This window comes from Tigriopus californicus, chromosome 2 (assembly GCF_007210705.1).
Source record: "Tigriopus californicus strain San Diego chromosome 2, Tcal_SD_v2.1, whole genome shotgun sequence".
In the NCBI taxonomy this organism is placed as follows: Eukaryota; Metazoa; Arthropoda; class Copepoda; order Harpacticoida; family Harpacticidae; genus Tigriopus; species Tigriopus californicus.
The window spans coordinates 3,229,781-3,242,484 of record NC_081441.1 but is presented as its reverse complement, the minus strand read 5'-3'; the positions used below and the strand labels follow the sequence as shown (position 1 = coordinate 3,242,484).

At 40.6% G+C, this 12,704-nt stretch overlaps 2 protein-coding genes across 2 annotated transcripts; one reads left to right on the top strand and one right to left on the bottom strand.

Moving 5' to 3' along the window:
• The first annotated feature begins 669 nt into the window (after window positions 1–669).
• Window positions 670–8,920, top strand: LOC131893462 (sodium- and chloride-dependent GABA transporter 2-like). Its single transcript, XM_059243499.1, has 10 exons — window positions 670–1,253; window positions 6,075–6,291; window positions 6,439–6,706; window positions 6,889–7,117; window positions 7,191–7,319; window positions 7,385–7,513; window positions 7,579–7,700; window positions 7,773–7,976; window positions 8,410–8,583; window positions 8,655–8,920. Exons 1-10 carry the CDS (start codon window positions 890–892, stop codon window positions 8,772–8,774), a joined length of 1,956 nt encoding a protein of 651 aa, XP_059099482.1. The 5' UTR covers window positions 670–889; the 3' UTR covers window positions 8,775–8,920.
• Window positions 8,679–10,876, bottom strand: LOC131893448 (cyclin-Q-like; the record flags this gene model as incomplete). The annotated part of the gene is given in 4 exon segments (XM_059243483.1): window positions 8,679–9,293; window positions 9,367–9,816; window positions 9,873–9,970; window positions 10,589–10,876. Coding segments are annotated over 4 exon segments (945 nt in total). The 3' UTR covers window positions 8,679–9,176.
• Between the last annotated feature and the right edge of the window lie 1,828 nt (window positions 10,877–12,704).

The window sequence follows — 12,704 nt, the reverse complement described above, 5'->3', positions numbered from 1 at the left end:
CTTTCTTTTTCATTATCAACATGAGTAATAAATAATGTATTGTTTTCAACTGTTTGCATCAGGGCTGTTTTTCATCACTTGAATAATGCTATATTAATGCTTCTGTTTTTCAGCACTAATACAATAGATTCAATACATTTGAAGGATCTCTCATGTTTTTTAAGATCGAATTGTGACTGTCACAGACTTTTTTGAATACTGACAAATGCTTCAGCTTTTATTTTATCTGTCTAAACCAAATTGATATGATCTCGTAATCGCGCTTTGATTCGAATATATTGAAGTAAACCCCTTTGTTATGAATGGAAACAATCCCTTTGTAAGGCGGTGACGATTTGTAGCCTGTTGCATTTTTTGCAGCCCTTTTCTTACGTCGTTACAAAGAATGAAATCTCCAGAACTATAAAATTGTTTAAAACCCACTGTTCCGCGGAAAATTAAGACACGAATTTGATTTTTTTTGCAAAAAAGAAGCTTACTTCATGCGTCTTAAGTGATTGTTATAGTTTCATTATTTTGTGATGTCAAACCTATATTGTTCGACAGTAAAAGAAATAATCTAAACACCATTGTTCTTAAAAAATTAGTTACTTCTCCACAGAACCACAATAACAAGAGCTTTGTAATTTAGTCTTAATTGTGTTTTCTTTTACTTCCGTGTGCCCCTTCTGTTGCAGCACGTAGATAAATCGAGCAAGGGTTTTGATCATACCTTATATACGCAGCACGTATCCTGGATGGAGAAAGCTAGGCCTGGCCGTACAGTCCACCAAAACTCGAGAACAAGATTCAAGACAAGTCCAAGAGACAGTCGCTCTCTCTCTCTAGTTAAGGCCGAACCTGTAATCCAACAAGTACTCGATTCAGATCATTAACTGATACTAACAACATGGTTGTGACGGATCAAAGCAACCATCGAGAAGATGGAGCCCATCTCACTTCTTACATAATAGTTCCACCGAGTGAAGAAGAGACCTCGCCTACCAAAGAAGGCCTTGGAAACGTGCCCAAAAGAGACGTGTGGGGCAATGGAATGGAATTTGTCTTGGCGTGCGTAGGATTTGCCGTGGGCTTGGGCAATATTTGGCGATTTCCATATCTGTGTTATAAGAATGGAGGCGGAGCGTTCCTGGTTCCTTATTTTGTATATGTGATCGGAGGAGGGATCCCTATGTTGTTCTTGGAGGTGGGATTGGGTCAATTCATGAGCCAAGGGAATATTTCCATTTGGAACATTTGTCCCATATTCAAAGGTATGAAGTATTGGTTGAAGCATTTTTGAAAAATGACCACTAACATCTGTGATACGAGACCGATCTTATTGTGTTTAGGACCCGGGCTGAAATGAAATCCTTTTAACGCAAATCGCACCAGGATTTAATGTTGAAAAACTATTTATCTTAAAAATATCAAAACGTTAGGTGGGAATCGTCTTTCTGCTATTCAATCTGCCTTTTAGAACAGACATGTTGTACCACCTTTGCCCGCGAAGCCACAGATGTTCAAAGAAATATTGCTAGGTCCCCCCCATAAGATATAAATTAGACACGGTACTTCTATTCATAACATAGGTTGTCCAACAAATGCTATTCTTTACATCTGTAGACACGGAATTTTTGGCTGATCATTGAACAAAATGTAACAAAATAGCATACTTAACAGTAAATTTATTCGAACTTCTTAAAAATGTAACGCGTCGAACATGATGGTTCTTGCTCTTCATATTTCGAAAATCTGATCCGTTAGAAGATAGAAGAGTATGAAGTGATTCAATAAAGCAATGGGCTATACGTACTTGGATAAAATTAGTCAATTATTTCAAATCACCAGCATGTTCGAGCGAACAATATTTGAATATTGCCCAGGGACACAACGTCAAAGCTACACCAAAAACGAGAATTGTTTGAGCTTTGTAACACAAGTCATTCAATTATTGCAAATATAGTTTGCTCAGGGTGCATGTTGGTGGTACAGGAAAGACCAATAGCCTCCCCCCTAAAAAAACTCAAGATTTCCCGTTTTTCCTTCACTTCACAAATGTAGTTGTACAAGAGACATAGAGTTGTAAATGAATTAAGTCTGAAAACACTACACTCTTAAGCACTTCACACTTTTAGGTATCCTATCAAAGTCTATCAATCAATCAATGTACGATTGGAAGAAATTGAAAGCCTAGTTCATCTGCAATATTATGTTTTAACTTGCTTGAACGATTTTTAGGATTAAATACAGTTTTTCACAATCTTTTACAATGAAAAAGTGTGAAGTAAATCAGTCAGTTTTGACCGCCACTTTTTCCGCAATTCACTATTTCATTTTATTTTTGTTTTTCAAACAATAATGAACAACATAGATTAGTTCTCGTTTACCTACTAGATAATTTTTTCTGCAAATTCATTTTGCTGCAATTTGGCTTGGATAATCATGCTGTTGTTTTGACTATAAAATTACCGCCATCTAAATGATTTAAAAAGTTTTAAGAATTTGACAAGATATTATAAGGTGTTAGAGTTGTAATTGATCGGCGGGATTGATGTGACGAGTTATCTATAACTAGCTAAAAGGCAATGGCACAAACAAACATCTCACAAAGCCAATGAATGTTCAATGAGTATTTCTTTAAACTCAGCCCCTCCCCATCCCTCCGAAAAAATTAACATTCTTGTAAGATATCTGTACATGTCGATATCCCAACCTCCTGCATGTGTAAGCTGATCCTTTCTTTTTCCCATTTTATCTGGTTATTACCGTTTCTACTTGGAGACAACATACACGTTCGCCTCGACGCTGTCCATGATATCCCAACATATACATACTTTACTTATGTATGAATAACTTACAACTTACTTCAAACGAACATTGTATTTTACGACTTAATGCAAACCATTTTTAATAAAATCATCGGTTGTTTTCCCGGCCCCTAACGCTAAGACGAGGTCATTAAAATAAAGAGAGTTAATGATTCTATCGTAGGGTCATCGATCACTTGAACTACGGACACTTTATTTTTCGGGGGTGGGCAAATCATTTTATCATTTTTAAAGCGGTTTCGGTCTGCTTAGTTTTAGTTACGGCTTGTGTGCTGATCAAAGTATATTTTTTCAATGGTTTTTGCGAACTTCCTTACCCCTACTGGGAATGGGATCCCTAGTACTTGAAGATTTTGAAGTATTCTTCTTTGCCATAAATTTGAAATATCCGACCATCTTTGGCCAGAGAAATCTTGGCAGGGCCGGCGCAATTATCTTTTTGACTCCAACATGACCCAACTTATTGTGCAGTTCTTCCCAAACCCACCCTCTCAGGGAGTTTGGGATGCACACACGACACCGATCATCCTCTTGAAAGTATAATACTCCATTCTTTTTCACAAACTTCGATGGGTGTTCATCCATTAAGGCCTGTACCAGACCATCCTTTCCTTGTTCAAGTTTGATCTTATCAACTTCCATCCCGACATCCTCGATTTCATCAATTGCTGCTCGAGAGAATCAGTCGGCGTCTATATTCTTGGATCCTTGGATATTTTCCACATCAAAATCAAATTCAGACAGTCTCGGCGACCATCTGCCCAGTTTTCCAGAGCAGTCTTTCTTCGATTTCAACCAAACCAGAGGCCAATGATCTGTTTCAAGTGTGAATTTCCCACCGATAAGGAAATGTCGCCACTTGTTTAAAGCAAACATGATAGCCATAGCCTCCTGCTCGATTGTGGCATATCTTTACTCAGCCTCAAAACACTTTTTGGACGCTCACTCAATAATAACTTCTTTGCCGCCCACAACTTGTAATAGAACGGCTCCAATTCCCATAGAACTGGCGTCTGTTTTCACGCGAAAAGGCACCGACGTGTCGGGGATGACCAGGCAAATGTTCCCCGATATTACTCTCTTGATGTCCTCAAATGCTAATCGTTCCACCTCGGTCCATTGAAATTTCCGCGACGACTCGGTCAACTCAGTAAGTAGTTTAAGCTTGAGGATGAAGTCAGGTACCAAAGAACGATAATACCCTCAAAGCCCCAGAAATCTTCTCAATTCTTTTGCGTTTTCGGGTTGTGGCATTTTCAGCAGAGCTTCGACTTGTGTTGTCAAGGGAAGCACTCAGTTGCCCTTGATTGAAAAGCCCAAAAATTCGATTTCCGACTTGAAAAATTTGCATTTCTTCATGTTCAAGGTAAGTCCAGCTTCTGCTAATAACTTGGGGCATCTCCTCAAATCATGCTCGTGTTCTTGCTCAGAAGAAGAATGGACACAAATATCGTCGAAGTAGAGTGTAATATTTAGTTCATTGGCGAAAATCTTCCTCATCACACGGCAAAACGTAGTGGGAGCTGCGGCTAACCCGAAAGGCATTCTTGTAGACTCCCAGAGCTCTCCATGGAAACGGAACGCAGTCTTTGGTATGTCTGCTTCCGACATCCTTATTTGATAATAACCTTGGTTACAATCCAGCGTTGAGAAAACNCCCCCATCCCTCCGAAAAAATTAACATGCTTTACTTACATATGAATAACTTACAACTTACTTCAAACGAACATTGTATTTTACGACTTAATGCAAACCAATTTCAAGAAAATCATCGTTTATTTTTTCCGGCCCCTAACGCTAAAACGAGGTCATTAAAATAAAGAGAGCTAATGATTCTATCGTAGGGTCATTGATCACTTGAACTACGGACACTTTATTTTTCGGGGGTGTGCAAATCATGTTATCATTTTTAAAGCGGTTTTGGTCTGCTTAGTTTTAGTTACGGATTGTGTGCTGATCGAAGTATATTTCGTCAATAGTTTTTGCGAACTTCCTTACCCCGACTGGGAATGGGATCCACAGTAGTTGAAATTTTGAAATATTCAAAATATTTTATATATATTCATTTTACCTAACTTTAGATTCATATAATATCTGATCCCCTAACAAATTAGAGTTGACAGAGCTGGCCGGCCCTTGGATATGGGATCAATAAGGAATTTTGATCAAAAAATTGTCCAAATGTAACTTTAAGGAAGCTACAGGATCAAGACCTACGTACCACCTATACGAATGGTTGAGGGGAGCAAATTGAGCAATGAAGATGCCCGAGAATGAAGGGAGGTGGTCTTCATTGTCCGAACTAGCCTGAATTCATGATGGCTTGAAGGTGCTCTTGAGATGTTTCTTGTTTTACATCGGTTGGCAGTGCTTTTTGAATACTTGTGAATACGTCCAGTTGTCGCAAGAATATTTAGAGTCCCAACTTTCTACATTGTTTTCCAAATTCAACAAGCCTTCAATACTATCCTTGATACATAATATTCATTCTTGCCGCTAAAGTTACAATAATGAAAAAATAAATTATTAGGTAGGTTTTTCGATTAGGATAATCAAGTGGTTCAAGGTTAGATAAAAGAAATGAAAGCAGAAGCAAAAAACCAGCCTTATTGGGACACAGAATTAGTCACCCCCAGGTTTGAAATGACAACGTATTGCGCAGTGAATTAGAACATTAGAGCATGAAACCAAATGGAGAACAAGGGCATTTGTCGGTTGTGCCCTATGAATTATGAATGATCATCGATTATGATAGTTTGACGATTGCCGCTCTGGGACGTTGGGACTTCCAAGTTATGATTAAATTGATAAATCTGTCGACATGATCAGGAGATTTGGGACATGAATACCTTAAAGAATTATTGCTTACCATCCCGATAATCACTAACAACTACTCGCACCTATTTACCATTTTTCCGACTATCTTAACAGTGAGAGTGGCACTTCCGTTTCCGTTCCTCGATCCATTTCTACCAACATTCCCATCTCTCTTGGGTTTCAAGGTTCTTGTTTGAGGTAACTTGGTAACTCAATAGCGAATCTGTGGGCAAGATTTATGAGGCACATACCCTAGTGTCAAATTCGAACCTAGCCTCACAAGTCTTGCCAAATATATAATGAGAGTATAAGTGGCACAATAATCAGCTCAAGAGATGTGACTTGACTGGATGCGGTAGTTTATTGCTAGCTTTCATCAGGCTGTCTGAGGAGTTTAAATTTCTCTAATCTGGGCTCTAAAATAACTGAGTTTGTCTTTTGATCAAGGAATCGGAATTGGAACAACCATCATGGCCGGCATTTGCAACATCTATTACATCGTGGTCCTCGCTTGGGCCCTTCACTACTTCTTCGCCAGTTTTGGATCGGAACTTCCTTGGGCCTCTTGTGGCAACCTATGGAACACGGACCACTGTTTAGCAATTGGGTCTAACCATTCTGATGTCACTGGCCACGCCACGGATCCAGTGGTCGAATATTGGGAGTAAGTTCATGATCCTGTTATTACCCTTTGAGTTATTAAAAAAGACGTGCCGACATGTAGCCAGGTATCGAGCCTGAGATTGGCGGTCCCCATCGTTTGGAGACTCATAGACAACCTTCTTCTATTTTTTGTACCCGCCCGGTAAAGAAACCGGGTTCTTGGCGTGACTAATGGCTTGGAGGAGGTGGGTGGGTTACAATGGGAACTTGTGGGCACCCTCCTCCTGGCCTGGATTCTGGTGTACGGCTGCATTTTCAAGGGCGTCCACTCCTCCGGGAAAGTGGTCTATTTCACGTCCACTTTCCCCTACCTTATGTTAGTTGTGCTCTTCATTCGGGGCGTTACCCTGCCGGGTGCAATGAACGGACTCATCTTTTACCTCAAACCAGATTTCACCAAACTGATGCAATCTCAGGTATAGTTTAGACTGCATTTCTAGCCTTTATAGGTACGTGCCGGGTTGTTTGAGGAACCAGGAACCAGGTAACATTTAACCATTGCTAAATGTCAACGTTCTTGTACTCACCTAAGCCTATACAGAGATTAGCTTTATTCATATTTATTGTTGCTTAACAAGGAGATTGATTCATTCTCCAGGTCTGGATTGATGCGGGGACCCAGGTCTTCTATTCCTATTGCGTGGCTTTTGGAGGCATGGTGGCCTTAGGGTCGTTCAATAAGTATCATCGAGACTTTGTTCGAGATTGCTCCATCATCGCTAGCATCAACGCCTTTTCGTCCATGTTTGGTGGTTGTGTGATCTTTTCGGTCCTTGGCTATATGAGCTATATCTCTGGAATTCCCATTGATCAAGTGGCAGAGTCAGGTGAATATATATATAGTTTTGACCCTGTCATGCACCTCTTAGACTATTGAAGTTGGTCCTTATCTCTTCAAAGGTCCTGGTTTGGCCTTTATTGTCTACCCAAAGGCTGTGTCCCTAATGCCAGCGGCTCCATTGTGGGCCATCTTGTTCTTCTTCATGATCTTGTTGGTGGCCATTGATTCTCAATTCGTCACTTGTGAAGGTTTGTAGGAATTACCATCCGTAAATGCTACTATCAAGATTCGAATCCTTGTTATTTTTCTGAAGGAGTGATCACAGCCTTTATGGACCACCCAAAGGCTGTGTCCCTAATGCCAGCGGCTCCATTGTGGGCCATCTTGTTCTTCTTCATGATCTTGTTGGTGGCCATTGATTCTCAATTCGTCACTTGTGAAGGTTTGTAGGAATTACCATCCGTAAATGCTGCTATCAAGATTCGAATCCTTGTTATTTTTCTGAAGGAGTGATCACAGCCTTTATGGACCATTTCTCGACGAGGTTCAATTTCCGATATGCTCGTGAGATCACCTCTGGCATTTACTGTTTGGTCAGTTTCCTGTTTGCGTTACCGATGGTTTCGCAGGTCAGTTATAAGTCTACTTCACCGTACAAAACCAACAGTATTTTGAATAAGTGGTGCGTCACTTTTTTTCAGGGTGGAATCTACGTATTCCAAATCTTTGATTATTACTCGGCGAGTGGAATGGTTCTACTTAGTTTCACATTCTGCGAGTGCGTGGCCATTGCTTGGTTTTATGGTGTCAATAACTGGTGCAAAAATGTGGAGGATATGATTGGCAGACCGGTGAACATGTGGATTAAATTCTGTTGGACGTTCCTCACACCCTTTCTCAGCATGGTAAATATCCATAATCAGAAAATCCAATTTTGTGTTCAACCGCTCATTGTTTCTAACCTTGGCCTTTGTTAGCCACGTAAGCAAGTTCACTTCAAGTACATTAGTGACAAATCTTACTTCAGTCATTGAGGGAGAAATGAACCCTGGAGTCTCAAGCGAACTTGATAATTTTGACTAAAATGTCAAGTTTTACTCGTTACCACGCATTCCGCTGTAACGATCCTTAAACGCAGGACTTACTGATCTTCTTAATTGAACTGTTCACCTGTAGAGTATAAACGAATGAACTTTGAGTGTACTTACATCACTGAGTAACCTGGTACTCGGAGGACCTTTTCAAAGTACAGCAATCACCCTTCATTGACTCACCTTGTCATGATTTTTTCCAAATGGAACATGATACGTGTCGTTGAAAATGTTTATTTTCTTGTAGGGTTTGCTGATCTTTTCAATCGTACAATACACCCCACTAACTTACAACAACACCTACACCTATCCGATTTGGGGTCAACTAATTGGTGCCGCCCTCGGGATCGCGTCCACTGTATTTGTGCCTCTTTACTTCTTGTACGCTATCATCATGGCCCCTGGAGTGAAACTGGCAGAGGTGAGAAGGCATTCATTTGTTCTTGCCATGAACCCTGTCTGCTGATTGATTCGGTCTGAAATTAATTCCAGAAATTTCATCAAACCACAATCCCTCAAATGGAGGAGACACTGCATCACCGGTCTCAACAAAGAAAATCCCAGAAAGCGAATATCGATTCGCAAGAGTTGCAATCCCTCACGGTGACATAAGTGTGAAGGCCCCTCGGGAGAACTGATGTTTTTAACCTCACTGCATTCGTTCCTTTTAGGCTCATTCTATACTAATTTTGTTTCAAGTTTACACTTATTTGGACAATAACGCTGAAGTCATAATACACTGTACTATTCTCCTCATGCCTCGGAAGACATAAGTCAAGTTAATTTCGTAATAAAAACCAGACGTTTATGCCTTTATTATTGTAACCCTGAGGAACCGGAGATTTTGTCTATGTTTTTGAAAATTTTGGTGTTAGAAAAAAAGCCCTCTAGAAAAAACTAAAGGGCTAGTCATTAGAACTGTAGAAATAACTAACAAGAACGCAAGGGTTAGTCTTGAGGAATGCCATGTAATACATGCTTCATAACTGTTTGCTCAATTTAGGCTTGTCAATGCTACGCCAGCTTTTTGACCGTTGTCGGAGGTATCAGCGTTTTATCTTGCTCATAAACCTCCATTAATACTCCCATGATGTCCCAAATTTTTTTGACGGTGACCGAACTTGAGAAAACCTAAGAAAAAGAGCTCAATTCAATCAATCTTCAACATGATCCTCAATCCAACCAATCCAAGTCTAGCACCAACCTGAAACCAAGGATTTTTGACCTCATCGTAACCAGGAATTTCAACTCCGTACACCTCCATGGCCAATTTGATACAAGCTATGGCCAACTCCGAGGGTTTCATGAGAAGAACCCGTCGATCATGATAAGCATCCTGGAGCAAAGACCAGGCCACGGCATTAACGGGGATCTCGTTCCAAACTTGGGGGCCCACCCAATCCGACAATGACTTCAGGTAAGAGAGCAGGTACTTGTGGGCGTGGTCAAATTTAGCGTTGAACCCGGCCATGCGAACCACTAACAATTCGGCTTGTGTGATGGACTCTCGGATCGAATAATATCGGTTGTCCAAGATCAAAGGCTCTGACTTGGGGTGAAGTGTGGCGTGAACTACGTTGATCACGTCTCGAATCTTCAGGATATCTGATCCTTCGATTTTGCCAGACAAATAGATGCAGGCGGCACCAATAAGCTGAAAAAGCACCATGTGAGTCAATTGATCCGGCAGGAATTCATGCCCACACTCACATAAGGGTCATAGTCAGCCATGTCCACATTAGCCATGAACTGGTGGAATAATTGAGCGGCAGTGGCTGCCGCTATGGCGTCGCATTCCAATTTTCGGCCTAGAAAAGAAAGTACGTTTTTGAAAAGAGTGCCATAGGTGTATTATTATCAATCGGGAGAAGGACAAAAGACTCTTGAAACATCTGCCTTTTGAAGCGCGAGAATCCCACTTGTTGGGTTACGATATTGTATGTAATATAATATTTGGTCGTGTACACTTGTGTGATTTGAAATTGTACGCAAAATGTTTGTTTCATTTGCCACCTCAACTCTTGTAATTCAGTCTGGAAATGCCTCTGATTAACATCCTTGATCAACATCACCAATCCGCTACCTCTAATTCGTGGGTGTATTAGATATTTTATGCTTTTGAACCGAAGTAAGAAAGAACAGTTATTTCTATTTTGAATGACTGTGGACTCCATTTCCAGTAGCAGTATAAAAGCACTCAAAAAAGGACTTGCGGTACATGGAAGGCCCGGTCGAACAAGTGTCACGCCCAATTTTGAATTTAGATGTTTTACACCAAGTGATAACTTCAAATCACATTTCACGGGCGGTAGGGGCCCTTTTCATTGGTCAGTTTACTTAAAAACCTTAATAACACAAACAAATTCCCTTATTCACTGTGGACAAGGGATTTCATTGGACAATCAGTCGTCCATTGAACGACTTACAGCACTCTAAAATGAATCTGACGGTGAGAAATGCCGAGGGTTCGGCTTGAGAGTAATTGATCCTCTCGTCTGTCAGGGCCTCCTGTCTGGATGGCATGGGGTTCCTGGGGACTGGGCTGGTCATTCTGGCCGTGGATCTCAGGTCCGGGGCAACCGCCGAAGACCCAACGGCTGAGGTAGTGGTGGATGAGGCAGCGGCCGTTAAAATCCGAGGTTTAAACAGTTGGGGCGGTAACTGGGAGGGCCAATCCAGGGACGAAGGCGGAGAACGACGACTCATGATTGAGCGATCATCACTCAGCCGGCGATATACATGGAGAGGGCCAGAGTCAATGATATGGTTTTATGCAGTGAAGATGGTTGGTCGGTGGGAGTTGAAATCTTGATGTTTACATTTTTCCCTGTGTTCCCATGCAGGGCATGCATGCAGGATCAAGCTGCGAGCGCATGGACAAAAATGAAATTATGAAACCTCGACTTGGTGAGTGATTAATGATTATGAGGGTCGAGGCTTGCTGGGGTGCCGTATTGGTAGAGCAACCGCTTTCCAAATTGCGAATCCTGGTTCGATCCCAGGCGAGCCGGGTTTCCATCTTCTTTGCGGTGCTTAAATTACAGCATAAGTTGCTGCCTTAACAGCTGAAATGGGCGAACCTGCGATCATTCCCGAGGGTGAGGTAATAATTAATGTTGCACGTTTGGTTGCGACAACGGAACGGGAATATCCCTTAATTGGGACACCCATCATCAGAAGCAAGTCGAGCGAGAGAGCTCTCTTCTGACTCCGAACAAACAACGGATTTCCAAATTGATTTTGAATTTTGTGAAGGATAGCACAAAAAAGTTTTCTGGCAACATCTAATTTTGATAAAAAAAATTGCTTGTATGTGCGTGCGTGGGGGCAAATGGAACATTGAAGGAACACGTGAGATAAGTAAGTGCTTCATAGTTTTGACTAGCCTGGAAATTTGGGCGGGCTAAAAAATGTAAACCTTGACATTCACTACATGTGAATCTAAAACCTAGTTGAAGAAAAAGCACTTGGATACTTTCGAAGATGTATTGTAGTACCTTCTGCTCCCACTTTAAATATTGTACTGCTTCGATCAATCTTCTCACTCTGTCGCAATAAAGTGGAAGTTTTCAAATCCTTACATTATTCCTCCTTGCCTTTTCAGCAAAAAGCTAAACTTTTGCCTGAAAATGCAACTGAAATCTCCATGATTTAGACGCAATAGAGCAAGTATAAGAATATTTACATTTTACCCACGTCTCGTCAGCTGAAATAAAGCTCCCAGAGGAATCAAATTTCATCTACTTGTTTAAACCGGCATGGTTTAGGTTATAAATTTGGGGGTCCAATTTCCGGGCTTTTGATTTGAAAGATTTTGGAATGGTAAAATATTTTCAAACCTTTGATAATTGCTTCAAACTTTTAAACGAGCTTATACCTTTGCTTTTGATTTTTTCACCCCATAAAGAAAAGTTATTTCATGCTTTCACAAGAAAAAAAACATTAAGTGATTATTTACGCGTCAAAAAGAATTTATTATATTACGCGAGAATAGATACGGTAAATCTGAAGTTTTCAAGAGGCAAAAAGAGTAGTTTTCAAAAGCGTCCACTCAATGTTTCACCATGTTTCAAGTGTAACTTTTTCTTGCATCTTATACTAATAACCAGGGCGGCCAAATTTGCATAAAAAATATCAAAAAATCACCTGAATTTGCACAATGTCCAAATAAACTTGTCAAAACATAGGCAGCAAGTCTTCTGGTGTGGTGCCATATTGGTAGAACATCTACCTTCCGGCTCTAATTTGTGAGTCCTGGTTTGCTAGCTAAAAAAGTCAAAACTTTGAGGTATTTATATTACTGCATTAGTTGCTGCTTTAATAGCTTAATGGCCTTCTTACGCTCCACGAAATATGGTTTACTTCTGCACTTCAGAGAGGGATATTGTGAGTCAGCCTCCGCCAAATAATGGGCCGATTGGGCCGATTTCACTTTTTTGAATTATAATGTGTTTGTCTTGCTTTTGTCTCATTCTGTCAAAATTTTAAACATGGTTAGTGACCCGGGTTATATATTGCTAAGTAAGAAATCACTTTCATGGC

Excerpts from the sequence above, each read along its gene's own strand:
- LOC131893462 (XM_059243499.1), top strand. The coding sequence starts at position 890 with ATGGTTGTGACGGATCAAAGCAACCATCGAGAAGATGGAGCCCATCTC. Across the intron at positions 6,707-6,888 it reads CCAAACTGATGCAATCTCAG|GTCTGGATTGATGCGGGGAC; the intron begins GTATAGTTTAGA and ends TTCATTCTCCAG. Across the intron at positions 7,320-7,384 it reads TCAATTCGTCACTTGTGAAG|GAGTGATCACAGCCTTTATG; the intron begins GTTTGTAGGAAT and ends ATTTTTCTGAAG.